Source organism: Fonsecaea erecta (genome assembly GCF_001651985.1).
Source record: "Fonsecaea erecta strain CBS 125763 chromosome Unknown Scaff1, whole genome shotgun sequence".
Taxonomy (NCBI): domain Eukaryota; kingdom Fungi; phylum Ascomycota; class Eurotiomycetes; order Chaetothyriales; family Herpotrichiellaceae; genus Fonsecaea; species Fonsecaea erecta.
In genome coordinates, this window is record NW_017387244.1 from 3,806,617 (window position 1) to 3,822,253 (window position 15,637).

Genomic DNA, 15,637 nt, shown 5'->3' on the forward strand with positions numbered 1-15,637 from the left:
GTCACCCACGGTAGTACTAACTGGACCGGCATATGGCTTAAGTACGGCTGAGCGAACGGGAAGCCCTGCTTTCCATATCCTATGGTCGATTGCGGAAGACTCTCTGCGACTATATAATCTATATGACATACAAATACATACATATATACGTGACTCGTATAGACACACACACATGAAATAGGGGGCCAGGAAGACATCGAAGAGAGAACCAGTCAGACCCTCAACAGTGTCTGCGATAGGAAGAACAGCAATGCGCTTCGCCTGCGGAGAGTGTCAGTACTTTTCTGGAGACGGTCAAACAAGACGTTACTCACATATTTGATGTACACACATACACTTTGTATGTCTTGGCATCACCACCCGCGCTATTGATTCGAAATGAATCGAGCCGTGGCGAGGTAGACATATATATAATATACAGACACGCACGTGCAGCTCGTCGAGGTTATGATCGATCATTTCATCGTTATAGATACCCACTAGAGGGACTTAATCCTGCTGGATGACCCGCCATTCCTAGTAACAACCAGGGTCAACCTACGTATCTTTCGAGGGAACATGGGAATGAACTTCCTGTGACCTTTTTGATCGCTCGGCCTGGAGTCTAACGTCCGCGTAATTTTTCTTCCTCTCTCTCTCTCTTAACCTGGCAGCTAGAAACTCATCATCGTCCATATGTCGAGATGAATCTGTCCGAGATGTACTGGATACCCTCGGCACGGTAGTAGTCCGGCTCCACGTACAACAGGTCTGTGGCGTTGGCGTCAAAGACGATGTTTTGGGGGTCGTCCAGCGTGTACACGGGCCAGTGGACGGAGGTAGCTAGTCCATGGGTGCAGGGTTAGTAAGTTGATGAGTTTTTATAGAGCAGCAGCTTCAGGACGGAGTGCATTGGGGGGGATAACGCACCGTTGTTCGTATTGGGATCTCCATCCACGATGAAACTGACCCACATGCGACTCATGATCGTCGCCAGCCGATCGAAGCTGGCCGGTTTGTTCTCGAACGGGTCTTCCGCCACCGAGTTGTTGTACCCCATTCCCTCGATGTTGTGGAACACAAACGCGACTTCCTGAAAATGCGTTGCGCCGATCGCGGGAGGCTGGCCATTGACGAGCACGTTGAAGTGGTAGCTCCAGCTGCTGACGTTGTTGGCCGCGTAGATTTGGGATATCAATCGGCGTGGTGCATGTTGACGTAGATCACCTATATACGCGGCTTCACGCTTCCACTGGACCCCCAGCGAGGCGTTGGACGGCGGCGGGCGGCCTGATAGTGTGGCTGGAATGCCGATGGCAGGGATGTCTGGGTACAAGGCCGCGATGGTTGTGGCAGTGGCATTGTCCGGGCCGTCCTTCATCACGCCGGCAAGGAACTCCTCTGTCGTGTTAATGCCTTTCGTCGCGAAACTAGTACCCTCGTCAAAGTTCCGTCCGTGGAGGAGGGGTACTTTGATGAATTTGCCGTCGAGGAGCTGACGCGTGCCCGTGTCGATGATCATGTCGTTGTCCACCATGGGGCCCCAGTAGGGCACTTGTGCCGTCACGCTGCTGTTGAGTACGGCGTTGAGGGATTCGATAGGTACTTTGCGCAGGCATGCCAAGGTGTCCGAGGCCGTGCTGCAGTTTGTGGCGCGCGTGATGTTGTTGTAGTACTTGTCCCAAGTGGTGGCGTTGGTGTAGCGAGTAGAGCTTATGTGTCCTCCACTTTCCTGAATCGCACCGCGGAAGAGTCTGTCGTCTCTCCCTCCGTAGGCAAGCAATTGCACGCCAACACTGGATGCACCGGCGCTTTCCCCCCAACTGTTATATCGGTCAGCCTGTGCCCATATCACACCCTAGCCGTGACCTGTGCAGAGGTTTCGAAGTCATCAAAAGACAGGGGACAACTTACATGGTCACTTTGCTTGGATCTCCTCCAAACGCAGCTATATTCTCCTGGATCCATTGCAGGGCAAGACGTTGATCACGGTAACCCATATTAGTAATGCCTGCTTTGAGTGCTGCTGTGCCGAATAGGTATCCAAATGCTTGAAGACGATAGTTGATACTGACGCCAATGAATGGTTTGCCCATCTCCACAGATTGCTGGACAATAAATGATAAATTGTAACGTGGATCAAGGCTGCTACCCATGTAGCCTCCGCCGCCGTAAATCCAGACTCCAACCGGAAGATCTGCATTCGCCTGCGTACCAGCAGGCCGGATGACATTGAGGGTGAGACAGTCCTCGCTCACCGGGTTGCCCAAGACCCAATCATCCGAGCCATAACCATAACATGCATAGGAATATTGTGTTGCGTTCTTACTTCCAGTCCACGAGGTGTTGAGAGAGACGGGGTTACGGAAGCGAAGGTCGCCTGTGGGTGGTTGAGCAAAGGGCATACCTAGGAAGAGGTCTTGATTGTATGTTGGATTATGAAAGCCATGATAGCTTCCATTCTTGACGGTGACAGTTGGGGGTTTGCTCTGGCGAGGAAGCAGAGCACCTAGGGATATATCTGAGAAGGCGAGAAGCACGCAAACCAAAATTGAGAACATTTTATGTAGCATTCCCAGCACCTTCAGGGCAATAGTCGTCGAACAGGCAATCAACGGTAGGTTTTGATCAGCAGGCAACTTACAGCAAGACGACATCTCACATATATACCCTTCTCCGGTCGTATTTTTCCTGCATCATGTACTTGGCCACGGGACTTCTCGTCAACGATCGCCCACACCGCAAGGACATAATGCCGATTTTGCCCCAGGGTACCATTGTCCGCCGGTGATCGTCACGCATCATGTCCCGAAGCGATGTATATAGGATGCGGGGAATGCAGATGCTGGCAACAGGCGACTGCCCTGGTCACGTCGGGGCTTTTTAAGTCCTTGGCGGTCGAGTCACAGCTGGGGGAAGGAGGATCCATAGCCTCAGGAAATCAAGGAATGCCACGTATTAGTAGATGGAGTATATGCAAATTTAAGTCAGGGAGGGGCCTGTCGATCCGCACAGTGTGCTGAAGCATTATCTGCTTTCTGATGGGGGCGTTGACTGAGAAAGGCAGCAGCAAAGACAGAGTGCAGAGGAGGTGGTACAGTATGTAATATGGCGTGAGTCGGAAGAGTTGCCTAGATTGGTTTTCTAACTTCCGATGGATTGAGAACAATGAAGTCCATCTCATTCACAACAAACACCCACGAAGATGCTGATTACCCTGCATCACAGAGCGGGAAGACATACAGCCTTCTTGCTGAGGTGGAAGTGAGCTCGCCCTGACTTGTCACCAATGAACCGCCGTGACGCGTCTGAGATATCGCCAGACCGCGTCGTGTTGTTGTTGTGCGCAGTACGAGGGCAAGTGCGACGATGAGGCGTCAGACCCATAATCATGGCGACACCAACAAAATCCCAGGCCATTTCCACCCCTAAACCGCATCTCTCCCCTCCAAACAGGCTCATGGCCTCACCGCGTCCGGGCACCTCGGGAAACTCGCATCGGCCCCTCGCCTACAAATCTCCTGCGGTCAAGACTCCAGCCTCAGTGCACGGACATCATGTCAGTGTCTCGTCGCAACCGTCCTCCACACCCCTGGCCGCAGCCGCCGTGCATGATGATCTGCTGGCCCTCAACTCGCCTGCTGCCGCTCTCATCAACTCTTTAGGAAATACGGGACTCACACCTTTGGGGAATGGTGCGGACGGCCTAGGCATCACCACCTCGCTGTCAGGTGGGCCCGTGAGACCTGCTCCTCTCGCTGTCCACCCAGAGGTCGAACGATTCCATAGAGCGGAACTAGTTGTGGATTTGCTCAAGAGTCGAGTCGGGGGTCACGGAATCACTCGCGGGGGGGTGGAGAGAATAGCACAGTTGCAAGGCTTCACAACTCTATGGGACGATGACAACCTAACAATTGCCGGAAATTGTGTAGACCTCGAGATCAACTTCGAATCTGGCGGCAGGGACGATGTCAGAGATGTGAGTCTCAAGCTCAATATATCAGACAGCGCGTCCGAAAGCGAGGAGCCCCAATTTCAGGAACAAGGCACCCAGGTTATTAAGGGTAACCTGCAAGACCTTGGCGACATTGACCGAGGCCCGCGATGGAGGTCTCTCGATGCCTTTACAGCAAATCTTCAGTACCTCAGCCAACTCGATAGAATCGAAAGTGGAACGCCTTGCTTTAACGCTGTAGGGGACCTGTACAATGCGTTTCAAAAGATCTGGAATGCCGAAAAGGAGAGATTCAAAGGGCGGTCTACTAGGCAACACCTGAGACAAGGCACAGTTGGCAGACCTGTGATGGATCGAAAACCCCGATTGGGGCTGGCTCTGGATTACTGGGGCTCTCCAGACGAACCAAGGCAACAACCCGAAGGCGTCGTCAAAGATATGGACGACGATGACACCCGTGTCTACACGGCACGAATATCCTGTGAGCCTGGTTTACCTTCGACCGCCATCACAAAGCAATGGGTTTCGGACCGGGTTCTTATCCAGGACCCAGAGGTGATGCTGGACGTTGAGAATGAGAAATGGAAGCCGGATTGGCGAGACCCGGCACAGGATACGGCAACCGCAGATCTGTTAGCCAAGCCAGAAGCAGATGATCCAGCCGCAGAGAAGTCGACAGATATGGTCCCAGGTGTCTTGGATATGCATTTCTCGTGTACCCTGGAACCTGAAATTTATCTCCCCCTCAATGTAGCGGCCAACTTGAATCTGGAGGTTGCTATGCTGGACATAAAGCAGGAGCTGACCTCAACATACCAAGCGGCGTTGCAGAAACACTTCAGCGGCGCCAGCGTCGATGGCATCAGGAGAGCCTCTCAAGAGAGATGGCTTAGAGTCTTACTGATTGCCGATGACAGCAACGCAGACCGGTTGCGACGACATTCATATGCCCTGCAGTCCTCTCAGCACGCTCCACCCCTATGGTGTTGTCCTGTGAGACACTTGCAATTCAATCATCCAAAACACCTTGCAGCCGTGCTGCCTGTTCTGCGGCAGTATGCCGTCGTTTGGGGTATTTTGCGGAGCTTAGTTGAGTATGAGAGTAATCACCAACAGGCCAGCCCGTCAAGGACGGTCCAATCCAATGGAAGACATGGCTCAGAAGCCTCTCCCCGACCTTTGAAGCGAACTAACAAGAAAAGTTCCGGCTCTGACCTCGATGATCTTGCTAAGCCGAACGGTGAGCCGGATCCCGACCAGCCGTTACCCATCGACTTGAACATGGACGTGCTCTCTGATTCTTCCAAGGCGAGGCTTGATATGTACATTCCGCTACGCGGACCGGTTAGAAGAGAACAAAAGGTTCCATTCATTTTCTTGTCCTTGAATATCTGTCAGGGCGGAGGAATTGAAGTTCGAGACTTGCGCGGGATCCCCACAGATGGCATGGACGGTGGAATCCGGTCCAAGATCATACGGATCTTGGAGATGACAGAGGATATTGGCTTGATGGTTGAATGGCTTCTGGAACAGGCTGCTGCGCGCAGGTGATAACTTGTAAGCTTGGAGACAACGGCACAGGCGCATTGGACACACGCCTAGCATTTTGTGGATAGATAATCCAGTGCCGAGGGCATACAGCACTGCTTTGAGTGGATCAAGCCCAGCTGTACAATGGGCAATGACCTACCAATGCTCTGTCGGTCACCCCATACCTCCTGATAAGCTACGTGGGCCTCCAAGGATCAGGCTCATAGATGACAAACGCAAAGCAACGCTGGGCGACGGGCTGCATCACATGGCACCGACGACGGGACTTCCTCTCTGGGTAGTCCGGACACGATGAAACCTAGGCACGACTTGATGGATCCCTAAAACCTACAGTAAAAGTGGTTCTGTGAAGGGATTCTGGGGGTCTATCAATGTCCCATGGGGAACGGCCAACCATCGGCCACCCACACCGACCTCGTGCTATGTCCCATCAGCACGCGACGAATTGTTGTCCGACGGCCTGTTACCGCATCCAAAATCCACATGGAACCCTGTGCCAGGGACCCAGACCCTCTCTTCACCCTCTGCTCGCCACAGTCTAACACTATAGAGGTGTATCTCTGGCCAGCAATGCTGTTTTCCCAGAGCATCAGAAGACTCATCCTTCACTTACATTCCCTGCTCGTCTCGGTGCCTTACTGCAGTCAACCAATATGCCCAGGCCAGACCAGCAGGAATCACAATGCAGATCCGAATACTCAGGTTGGAGAATACACAGTATGCGACGTCCCACATTACGCCAGTCCACTAAAAGAAAATTCTCCGTGAACCAATGGGCAGTTCGAAATGGAATTGCCGTTCGTGGGGATTCAATCAGATCCCGACCCGACACGCCACCGACATCATGAGGAAGACCCTTTTTGGCAATCCGAGTGGACGCTCTATTCATTCCTGGCGATCCATGATGCACAGAATTGAGGAGCCCTCGAAGGGGTTTTCTCCGCATTTACTGCACGACGGTCTCCATCAATGCAACATTACGAGGGAAGAGAATCTGGAGCAGCCACAGCAACGCTTCTGTGCTGGATTATGGTCCGGGGCTCAACGCCGTCTTCCCTCCGACAGTCGCGGTTTTGCTATTCCGATCCTAGTGCCGTCGTCTTCAAGTTAAGACATGGCCATTATATAAAGAACGTTTTCCCACGGATCTCCCACTCTTCTACACTTCCATACACATAGCATATACGATCTGCCTGCTAATCCATCCATCATGAAGTTGTTCAACCAGCGCTACTTGGGCTTTCGTGGCCTCAAGCTCAACATCGCAATTGGTATCATTGCCGGGATTGATTTCTTGTGAGCAGCACAGAGCCCAGAATTCTAAGCCCAACTGACAATCCAAGGCTATTCGGCTATGACCAAGGTGTTATGGGAGGCCTTTTGACGCTACCAGCCTTCACGTCCGTCTTCCCAGAGATCGATACAACCAAGGAAGGCTTGCAAGGCCTGAACCAAAGCCAAGCCAACCATCGGTCAACGATTCAAGGCATTTCTATCGCGTCGTACAATCTCGGCTGTTTCTGCGGGGCTATTGCTTGCATCTGGATCGGTGACATCCTTGGACGACGCAAAACCATCTTCCTGGGATCTTCTATCATGGTTGTTGGTGCCACCCTCCAAGCAACTGCGTTTAGTCTACCACATTTGATCGTTGGACGGATCATCACCGGCATGGGGAACGGTCTCAACACTTCCACCGTCCCCACCTGGCAATCTGAATGCTCGAAATCTCATCGAAGGGGTCAACTGGTCATGGTGGAGGGTGCGCTCATCACTGGCGGCATTGCCCTCTCGTACTTTTTGGATCTAGGCACGTCGTTCATTCACAACCAAGCATCGTGGCGGTTCCCTATCGCCTTCCAGATCGTTTTTGCTGTGATCATACTCTGTTTCATCCTAGAGCTACCGGAATCCCCAAGGTAACCCGCGAACAACCCCGACATTCATGCTTTTTGGCTAATATTCTACAGATGGCTCATCTTGAAAGGTAGAGAAGAAGAGGCTGTCCAGGTTCTTGCGGCTCTATCCGACAAGCCAGCCGACGACAAGTATATTCTTTCCGAATTCGCAGCTATCAAGGACACAGTGCTTGAACAAGAGAAGGCAACGTTCCGCGATCTGTTCACCATGGACGAAAACCGACATTTCCACCGTGTGGCTCTCGCGTATGTCAACCAAGTCATGCAACAGGTCTCGGGAATCAATTTGATCACCTATTATGCGGCTACGATTTATCAAAACGAGATTGGCCTTTCGCCCTTCATCTCCCGTGTTCTGGCGGCTTGTAACGGCCTGGAATATTTCCTGGCATCCTGGATTGCAGTCTTCATCATCGAAAGGGTCGGGCGTCGAAAGCTTATGCTGTTTGGCGCCGTGGGTCAGTCGGCTTCTATGATCGTCCTTGCGGTTATGACCAAGATCGGAGGCCAGGGCCCAGGGATTGTCGCCGCGATGTTTTTGTTCATCTTCAACACCTTCTTTGCTGTGAGTTCTCTTTCCTCCACAGACAGTCCACACGCCTCCCACCAGACGACCCTCATTGATCCCTTTTGAAACATGCACTAACCTGGATGTGCAGGTCGGTTGGCTCGGCATGACCTGGCTTTATCCGAGTGAGATTGTGCCACTGAAAATTCGTGCACCGTCTTCAGCCTTGTCTACGTCCGCCAATTGGATTTTCAACTTTATGGTGGTTATGATTACTCCCGTTAGTTTCAGCTCAGTATGTATTTACCTCCCCTCAAACTTTGTGTCTCAGGCAGACAAGTTATTACCACTCGAGAACCTGTGTGGCTAACAGATGAATGTTCAGATCAAATGGAAAACCTATTTGGTATTTGCAGTTATGTGAGTGCAGCGAGCCTTTTCCACTTGCTTGGCGATAAACTGACTCGAAGCTTCAGAAACGCGGCTATGGTTCCTGTCGTATTCTTCTTCTATCCGGAAACTGCCTACCGCTCTCTTGAGGAGATGGATACGATATTCCACAAAACAAAGAACATCTTCACAGTTGTATGGACCGCTAAGAACGAGCCACACCGCTATGGCAAACGCGGAGAAGTCTTGATCGACTATGAGGAGACGGGTGAACACCAGCGACGTTTGAGCAGCGTGGCGCGCCGAAGTAGCGTCGTCAGCACTCAGGGCCAAACCGAATATGTCTCAGAGAAAGGGGCTCACGTTGAAAATGAATAGAAGAGCAGTTTTACGAGATCTGCGAATCGCTTTTGCTCTGGTAGGCAGGAATTCGCCAGAATAGGGGTATAGCCTTGTCAAGAAACGCACAGCCTGGCGTTCAAGGCGCTCTCGGTACGTTGTGGGTTATGCTGAAGAATGAGATCCACTGAGTCATACACCCCTTTTTGGGATAGATTGATATGATCGAGGCCAGAAAATTAACGCACTGGATTTATCATTACATCTCCACGGTTAGCCATCCTTAGGGTGAGTCTGCGACCGAGGAGCGTGATTTTCTGCGCAATTCGAAACGCTTCTCCAGGCGATAAGAGATGGCTTTCCTGGATGTAGGTGTTCAAAATGGCCCCGAACAGAACGTCCATGGGAAATAGCTACCACGGATGCCATTCGCCCGAATAGGAAAGTTTTGGTGATTCTCGGGCAGGTTTGATGCCATCATCTCCTTACCATTAGCCCGGATGGACAGGTTTCTCGGACGAATCGAGGCTGAGCACTGATGACAAACGCCAGTTCGAAGGACTTAGGTATGTACCAAGTAATTAATTATAACCTCCAGACATTGGCATGCATTTCGCATATGTTACGGGGGTGTCTTGGTTCCGTAAGCCCCGCAATAGAATAGCATTTTAGCAGTGTGTCAGCACATATTGTTCCTCGCCGAGTTGTGGACACTGGACACAGATCTATTAGTGATCATTTGCTAGACGTCGTTGACAGCGCGTATATTTGAACCCCCTCATTTTCTTGCCTCTTTCGACCAGCTACGGCATCAAGCAGGTATCGTTTGTCAGTCTCAGTTTCTTCTTAGGACACCTTCGACGTCAACTACGAACCTGAGTCGGCGAATAGATATATCTGGGACAACTCTCGCTGCAAATCTCTTCATCATTCAATTTCAAGTATCTTGACCATTTCAGACCTGGCGCTACGATCTATTACCCGGATACAACTCACCCATAGCCATCTGTCGCCCAAATCTCTAACCAGTCAAACGAGAGCAATGTCTGAGTAAGAGGAAGATGCCCTCTGCCTCTTACATGTGAATTACTAACACACTCGCAGTCTCGCAGAACTTGGCTCCAAACTCTTCAGTCCCAACCCCCAATCTCGACCAAAGATTGTGGGCACGGAGAAACGAATCCGGGGAGTGCTTAATGGCAAATACATCTTTGACACCACGACCGCGAAGCTCGTGTGGGAGAATGGATACTATCCGATGTATTGGATCCCCAAGGCCGACTTCCTCGACAACGCCAAGTTCACCGACGACAAGCCCATTTCGGGCATCGACTCGTCCACCTCGACCCTCAGCGTCGGCGACAAATCCGTCCCTTCGCTCATTGTCCCCGACTCGTTCAACTCTGAACTGGTCGGTTACGTGAAAGTCGACTTTAAATCCCTCGATGCCTGGTATGAGGAGCAGGCACAGGTGCTCTACCACCCCAAGGACCCGTATCACAGAGTCGATCTCCTCCCCTCAGGGCGACACGTGCGCATCGAGGTCGACGGTGTGTGTCTCGCCGACACCGGCTCCGAAGGCGGCGTCATGTCCCTCTGGGAAACCAACTTCCCGGCTCGTTGGTATCTGCCCCGGACGGCCATCAAGTGGGAGTATCTGACTCCGAGTGACACGCACACCGGATGTCCCTACAAAGGCGAAGCCAGCTATTACAATGCCGTGATCAACGGCAAGGAAATCAAGGACGTGGCCTGGTGGTATAAGAATCCGACTCAGGAGAGCGCCGGCATCATCGGCATGCTGTGTTTCTACCCGAATAAAGTCGACACTTGGGTCGATGGGAAGGAAATCGCAAAAATCGGGATGCCGGGCAAGAAGTAGAAGAGGCCGGGCCAAACGGTAAAAAGCTGGAATTAATTATGCGATGGAACTATCAAGTGAGGAAGTAATAGCATCCACAGCTATCGGTATTGGATAGCTGGCATGGGTTTGTGTAACGAGGTAGCCCAAAAGTCAACTAAAGACGTCATCTAGGCGAGCTTCATTGCGCTGCGTCAAAATAATTTTTATTAGCATCCTCCCTCTCCAGATGCGATCGGCCCCAGCACCCTGTATCCCTCAGTGTTTTTCTGTAGGGCAAGACGCAACAAGATGAACAGAGCTACCGGAAGTCGGGTGCTATGGCGAGCACCGCGACTACTGCTCCGGCTACGCTCCGTTTCGACGTTGAGCACCAACCCTCACATTGTAAGGTCTCGTCACCACCCATCAACCTCCAATTCTACGAAACTAACGTGGGTTATCGAGCAGTATGTTTTCAAGGACCCTCAAAACCCCTCCTCTCATCTCCTGTCGCTCCTCTCCACGGATCCTCCCTCACCTTCGTTAGCCATTGGCACCGCAACGCAACTCCCACCCACGCCTCGATCCTTTACCGAAAACCCCAAGTTCCTCCCTATTCTTCACTCCGTCATTGGCGAGAATGCATCCTCCGACCCCGAGGTCCAATCGCAAGCCGCGGCAATGGTATCCTCGTCCGGAGCGTCCTTCTTTCAGACCGCCCGCCGCCAGCAGACAGGCTCCTCGGGCGCCAGCGACCAGGGCGGCTATGGCAGCGCTGGTCGGGGAGGCTGGGTCCACGTCTCTGATCAACGGCGCATACCGGACTTTGGACGCATCGCGGAGCCGGAAGATATCTTCGGCAGCGTGGAAGTCGATGGGCAAGGGAAATTCGTCGATGGGCACGGAGGCTACCAGCCCAGTGGGACGTATCGTATCTGCACAAACGATGGGATCCTGGGCCTGACAGACTTCATGAGGCAGAGATTGGTCGAGAGGCTGAAGGTACAAGAGGCGGCGGAGAGGAACAAGCAGTGATGGGCTTTGACACACGAGAAAACGCGCGTAGTTCGAGGATGCTGGGCAGTTCTCGACTTCTGAACGCAGTGCGCGACAGAAGCGTTTGCTCAAGCGCTACCGAATCAGGGCTGCTGTGAACACCCAACATATCAGACTTCGCCTTGGAGCTGAAAGAAGAACCAGCTCGCACCGGGGATCCAATGTCTACCGGACGCCCAGTGTCTGTGCTTTATCAATCGTCCTTGGCTGGCCAACACGCACCTCTACATCCCAATAACGCTTAGCACCGGCGAGTGCCCACCTGGACGTCCGCGTCAGGATGAAGACGACATCGACCCTACACCGGAGGCTGCCGAAGACCAGAGCATGCGAGGCATGTTTCCATTCCTTTGGCTAAATGAAAACCCCTGGACTCGGGACTGTATGTATAGTTATGACGAGGGATCCCCACACCTCGCGTCACGGGAATGCTAAGGCGCCCATAGCACGACAGCTGTTAATAGATGGGAACAACTACAGACTATTATGCATGGAATATCAAGAGGAGGAGCCTGCGCGTGGCATTTCAGAGTCAGGGCTGTGACAGGGAGAAAGTCATATAAAGTTGTCTCCATGAACGATGGATGCCTGTGCCGTAGTTCATATGCTGATGCTGCTTCACCCAAAGGGCATCTAGCATGTACCATAATGGAATGCAACTCTAATGCACCTGCCCATGACGGTAGCCAATCAGAGCAACAGTGAATGGGCCCGGAAACCATCGTCATTGGTGGATCCGCGTGTATCACGGTGCGGGGTTGTGCAACTTTGGTTTGGTCGTTGCCTGGACCTCGAAGCAAAGCAGCCACGCCAGCCTTGTTCTTCATGCTCACTTTCTCTGTCTCTCTTTCTCTCTCGTCTCTCACAACCCTATCAATCCTCCTATGTACTTTCTAACATCCCAGGGAAAGCCTCGAAACTAGCCTTTCTCGCTTCTGTCATGGCTAATCTCGATCTCCCGGCCTTTGGCATCCGTGATCTGAACGGCCCTACGTGTCCCCCGGGTATCGTTCAGATCACCGCCTCGCAGTATGACAGCACCATCCATAGCCAGCCTGACGCTGTGCTCTCCTATATCGACCATGACGATGGTGAGCTCATCACTGTTGGAAGTTCCCTCGAGTTGCAACAACGCCTGGAAGAGCCTGTGCCTCCTTCGGTTGCTCTGGTCCCCCCCGCCCCCCAAAGCGTGGCCTCGCTGAGAGGTGCAAGAGAGACGAAGGAAAACAGCCTGGTGCATATCTTTGACATTCGACACACTGGCGGGAGTCTGGCTGTCTGGAGACATCATGAGGCATACACCACGAAGAAACTGCGGGACCAGGAGTCTTCGTCGTCGTCGTCACGTTCGGGTACAAGAGTCTCGAGTCCACACCGGCCATCCTCATCTGGACCTCAGCCCAGGCTCACTTTTGATACTCTCGAAAAACCTTTCAGCCAGAACATACTGGGCACGACTTTCACTCTACCGCCCCAATCTGCCCCAGTTTCGGACCCTACCATGGCCGATGATGGGAGGACTAAGCACACCTCCACCGCACAGCCAGTCATCCCCGGTGAAGGAGAGTCATTGATGCAGACGGAAAAGGCCCCTGAGAGTGCCTCGCCCTGCCCTGATAGTCAGCTGGGTCCATTGGCCGACTTCCTTGAGTCCACAGCAGAGGGGCTGCGAAAGCTTGCGGAGAAGACGAGAGATGCAGACACGTCAGCTGTCGAGAATGTCTTGTTTGGGTTCAAGAATATCCTGAAAGAAGCCGGCGAACTGGGCCTGGGCCTGTTGGCAACAATCATGGACCAAGAACTGGAAACTATTGGAAGCAACAAAGTCGAAACCACTGACCGACCCGGCTCTCGCTTAGAAGCGCAGCAAACCCCCAGGGCAATCAATAACTCCGTGACAGAAGACAAGGTCGAGGTGGTCTTGCAGCCTCATGTGAAGAGGTTCAGCTTCGGCGAGAACAGAAGTAACGGGGTCGGCACGACTAATCGATCATGCACTCGTGTGAGAGGACTGCCGTTCCTTTACTCCTTTGGCGCGACCAAGAAGCCCGGAGAAGAAAACAAGCTGAAATTGGATGTTCGCCCTGCTGGGAGGTTCGGTCCCGTCAAGAACAGAAGTAACGGAATTAACACAACTGGTAGACCTTTTCACGAAGGAATACCCATCTGCGACGACGCCTGTGTACCTGAACCATCCAGGGGCGAAGATAAAGTGCAGCCGGACATCCAGCCTTCTGAAAAGAGAGTCAGCTTCGTCGAGACAACGCATCCCGCGCCACCTCAGACGACGTTAAGGTCCAAAGTTTACGAGGTCAAGAAGGAAAGCTCCACTTCTGAGGTCCAGACATCAAGTCTGCCTTCATCTGTGCCTCCGACCAACAATCAACAGCCATCTGAGAGCCCCTATTCCATGCCAAACCTCCTGTCTCCGTCCTTGCCACCTCATAACAAGACTGGCGGGCGCACCGAGTCTGTTGGCAACTCCATTATTGACTCGCAGCCTTCTGATGCCGATGTTCTGGCCCGATTTCCTGCATTGAAATCTCTTGGCAAAGTCACCAGTGCCAGCCGATTTGAAGACTTCCTAGCAATGGCTGGTACCTTTCGAGACAGCATGAGAACAAAGTCAGCCTTGTCTCGATATCCTAGCATTAGCCAACTTGAAGAGTGTTCAAAGGCAAACCCCTCAATCGATCTCGACTCGAAGACGCACAGTGACGGTCGTTGGGAACGACTGTATCGGCCACCAGTCCGGCCGGTCCCCCAGAAGATCAATGCCTACAAGAAGCCCACGGTCGACGACGAAGAAGAGCCCGTCCGTTCCCAACGAGAAGAATCGGCAGGGAAAATAAAAGCGCCAGGCTTGTCGGACACCTTCTCGTGGTCCTCATACTCACTCCCAGGTGCCTGGCCTCAGCCAAAGTCTGAGCAACAGTCTGAGCCGAAGCGTGAAGCCCCGTTCCGTAAAGAGTCTCCTGCCACCGCTGGCCCCAGCAACATATACCAAGGTCTACCTCAGTGGCAATCCGAGGGAAATCGAAGTTCAATTTTTGGTGCTCCACCACGATTTATCAGGCCTGACGACATGATATATCCTCGCGGACCAGTCTTTCTAAGAAAGGCCCAGACAGTTAGTGGTACCAACCCGGCAGCGAGACTGAACGGACCATTTGATCCTCTTGCACACATTCCTGCCCTGCAACCCCGACCCCAACGGTCGCAGCCAGAATTGTCTTCATTCGATGTCGTCACTCCAGATATCCGAGTCAAACGAGGGTTTTCTTACCGCTTGCCACAACGCAGCCAGACCCTTCATCACACCGATCGTTACAAACCTCGTGATGCGGCCCCGTACGAGAACCCAACGTCGAGGTCCTGGGAGGACTACTTGGAGAACAGTCGCAACACAACCCCGAACTCCAGAGTGGCCCCACAGACTCGATTTTCTGCTGAACCAGGCTATAGACCTGATCCTCCCGCTCCGTCCAGCCTGCGAGCACCTCGTGCCACCCGACTCCCAAGTTTTACGGGGTACGAGCGCCCGATGCAATTGTTGCAGCAAATTGCGGACCAAAATGAGCATTCTCCCAGCGTTGGATCTCTGCCCTCTCATCCACAGCCCCTCGAGACTCATCGACCAGAAACCATTCGAGCAGGACCGCCGCAAGTCAAGTCCGCCTCGAAACCATCACCACCGCTCATACCTGCTCCCCCTCCAGCCGCCGTACTCTTGCCCCCAGCACCAGCTGCTACTAACATCTCTCGCTCATCATCGATTCTTTCTCCGATCCCGCCAGCGCCACCCCATCCTCCGGGTCGAGTTGAGATTTCCCCACCATCTGTTTCGAGCAAGAAGGTTGACGAGTGCGTCAGGGCACTAAAAGCTATGGGCTTCGGCAGAGATGATCCGATTGAATTTTCTCGCCTGGGCATCTATGCGGCAGCGGCGGAAGGATATGTCGGAGTCGCAATCCAGTTGCTCGAGGACGATCGTGCAGCTGCCAAAGAGCTTGGGAAGAAGGAACACGTTGACATCAGCAGGGACTTGGAGAAGGAGGCAGATGTCGAGAAGAATCCCTGGGAAGAGTAAAACAGGG

At 52.8% G+C, this 15,637-nt stretch overlaps 6 protein-coding genes across 6 annotated transcripts; 5 read left to right on the plus strand and 1 right to left on the minus strand.

Moving 5' to 3' along the window:
• Nucleotides 1-664: 664 nt before the first annotated feature.
• Nucleotides 665-2,540, minus strand: AYL99_01340 (hypothetical protein; the record flags this gene model as incomplete). Its single annotated transcript, XM_018832856.1, has 3 exons — nt 665-822; nt 910-1,802; nt 1,894-2,540. 3 exons carry the CDS (start codon nt 2,538-2,540, stop codon nt 665-667), a joined length of 1,698 nt encoding a protein of 565 aa, XP_018698735.1.
• Nucleotides 2,541-3,370: 830 nt separating this feature from the next.
• On the plus strand, nt 3,371-5,485 carry AYL99_01341 (hypothetical protein; the record flags this gene model as incomplete). Its single annotated transcript, XM_018832857.1, has 1 exon — nt 3,371-5,485. One exon carries the CDS (start codon nt 3,371-3,373, stop codon nt 5,483-5,485), a length of 2,115 nt encoding a protein of 704 aa, XP_018698736.1.
• A 1,210-nt stretch (nt 5,486-6,695) lies between these two features.
• On the plus strand, nt 6,696-8,680 carry AYL99_01342 (hypothetical protein; the record flags this gene model as incomplete). Its single annotated transcript, XM_018832858.1, has 6 exons — nt 6,696-6,781; nt 6,829-7,404; nt 7,456-7,969; nt 8,064-8,207; nt 8,298-8,332; nt 8,389-8,680. 6 exons carry the CDS (start codon nt 6,696-6,698, stop codon nt 8,678-8,680), a joined length of 1,647 nt encoding a protein of 548 aa, XP_018698737.1.
• Nucleotides 8,681-9,683: 1,003 nt separating this feature from the next.
• On the plus strand, nt 9,684-10,523 carry AYL99_01343 (hypothetical protein; the record flags this gene model as incomplete). The annotated part of the gene is made up of 2 exons (XM_018832859.1): nt 9,684-9,691; nt 9,746-10,523. The coding sequence occupies 2 exons, from the start codon at nt 9,684-9,686 to the stop codon at nt 10,521-10,523; spliced, it is 786 nt and encodes a 261-aa protein (XP_018698738.1).
• Nucleotides 10,524-10,793: 270 nt separating this feature from the next.
• Nucleotides 10,794-11,519, plus strand: AYL99_01344 (hypothetical protein; the record flags this gene model as incomplete). Its single annotated transcript, XM_018832860.1, has 2 exons — nt 10,794-10,889; nt 10,953-11,519. 2 exons carry the CDS (start codon nt 10,794-10,796, stop codon nt 11,517-11,519), a joined length of 663 nt encoding a protein of 220 aa, XP_018698739.1.
• Nucleotides 11,520-12,480: 961 nt separating this feature from the next.
• AYL99_01345 (hypothetical protein) lies at nt 12,481-15,630 on the plus strand (the record flags this gene model as incomplete). The annotated part of the gene is made up of 1 exon (XM_018832861.1): nt 12,481-15,630. One exon carries the CDS (start codon nt 12,481-12,483, stop codon nt 15,628-15,630), a length of 3,150 nt encoding a protein of 1,049 aa, XP_018698740.1.
• Nucleotides 15,631-15,637: the final 7 nt, after the last annotated feature.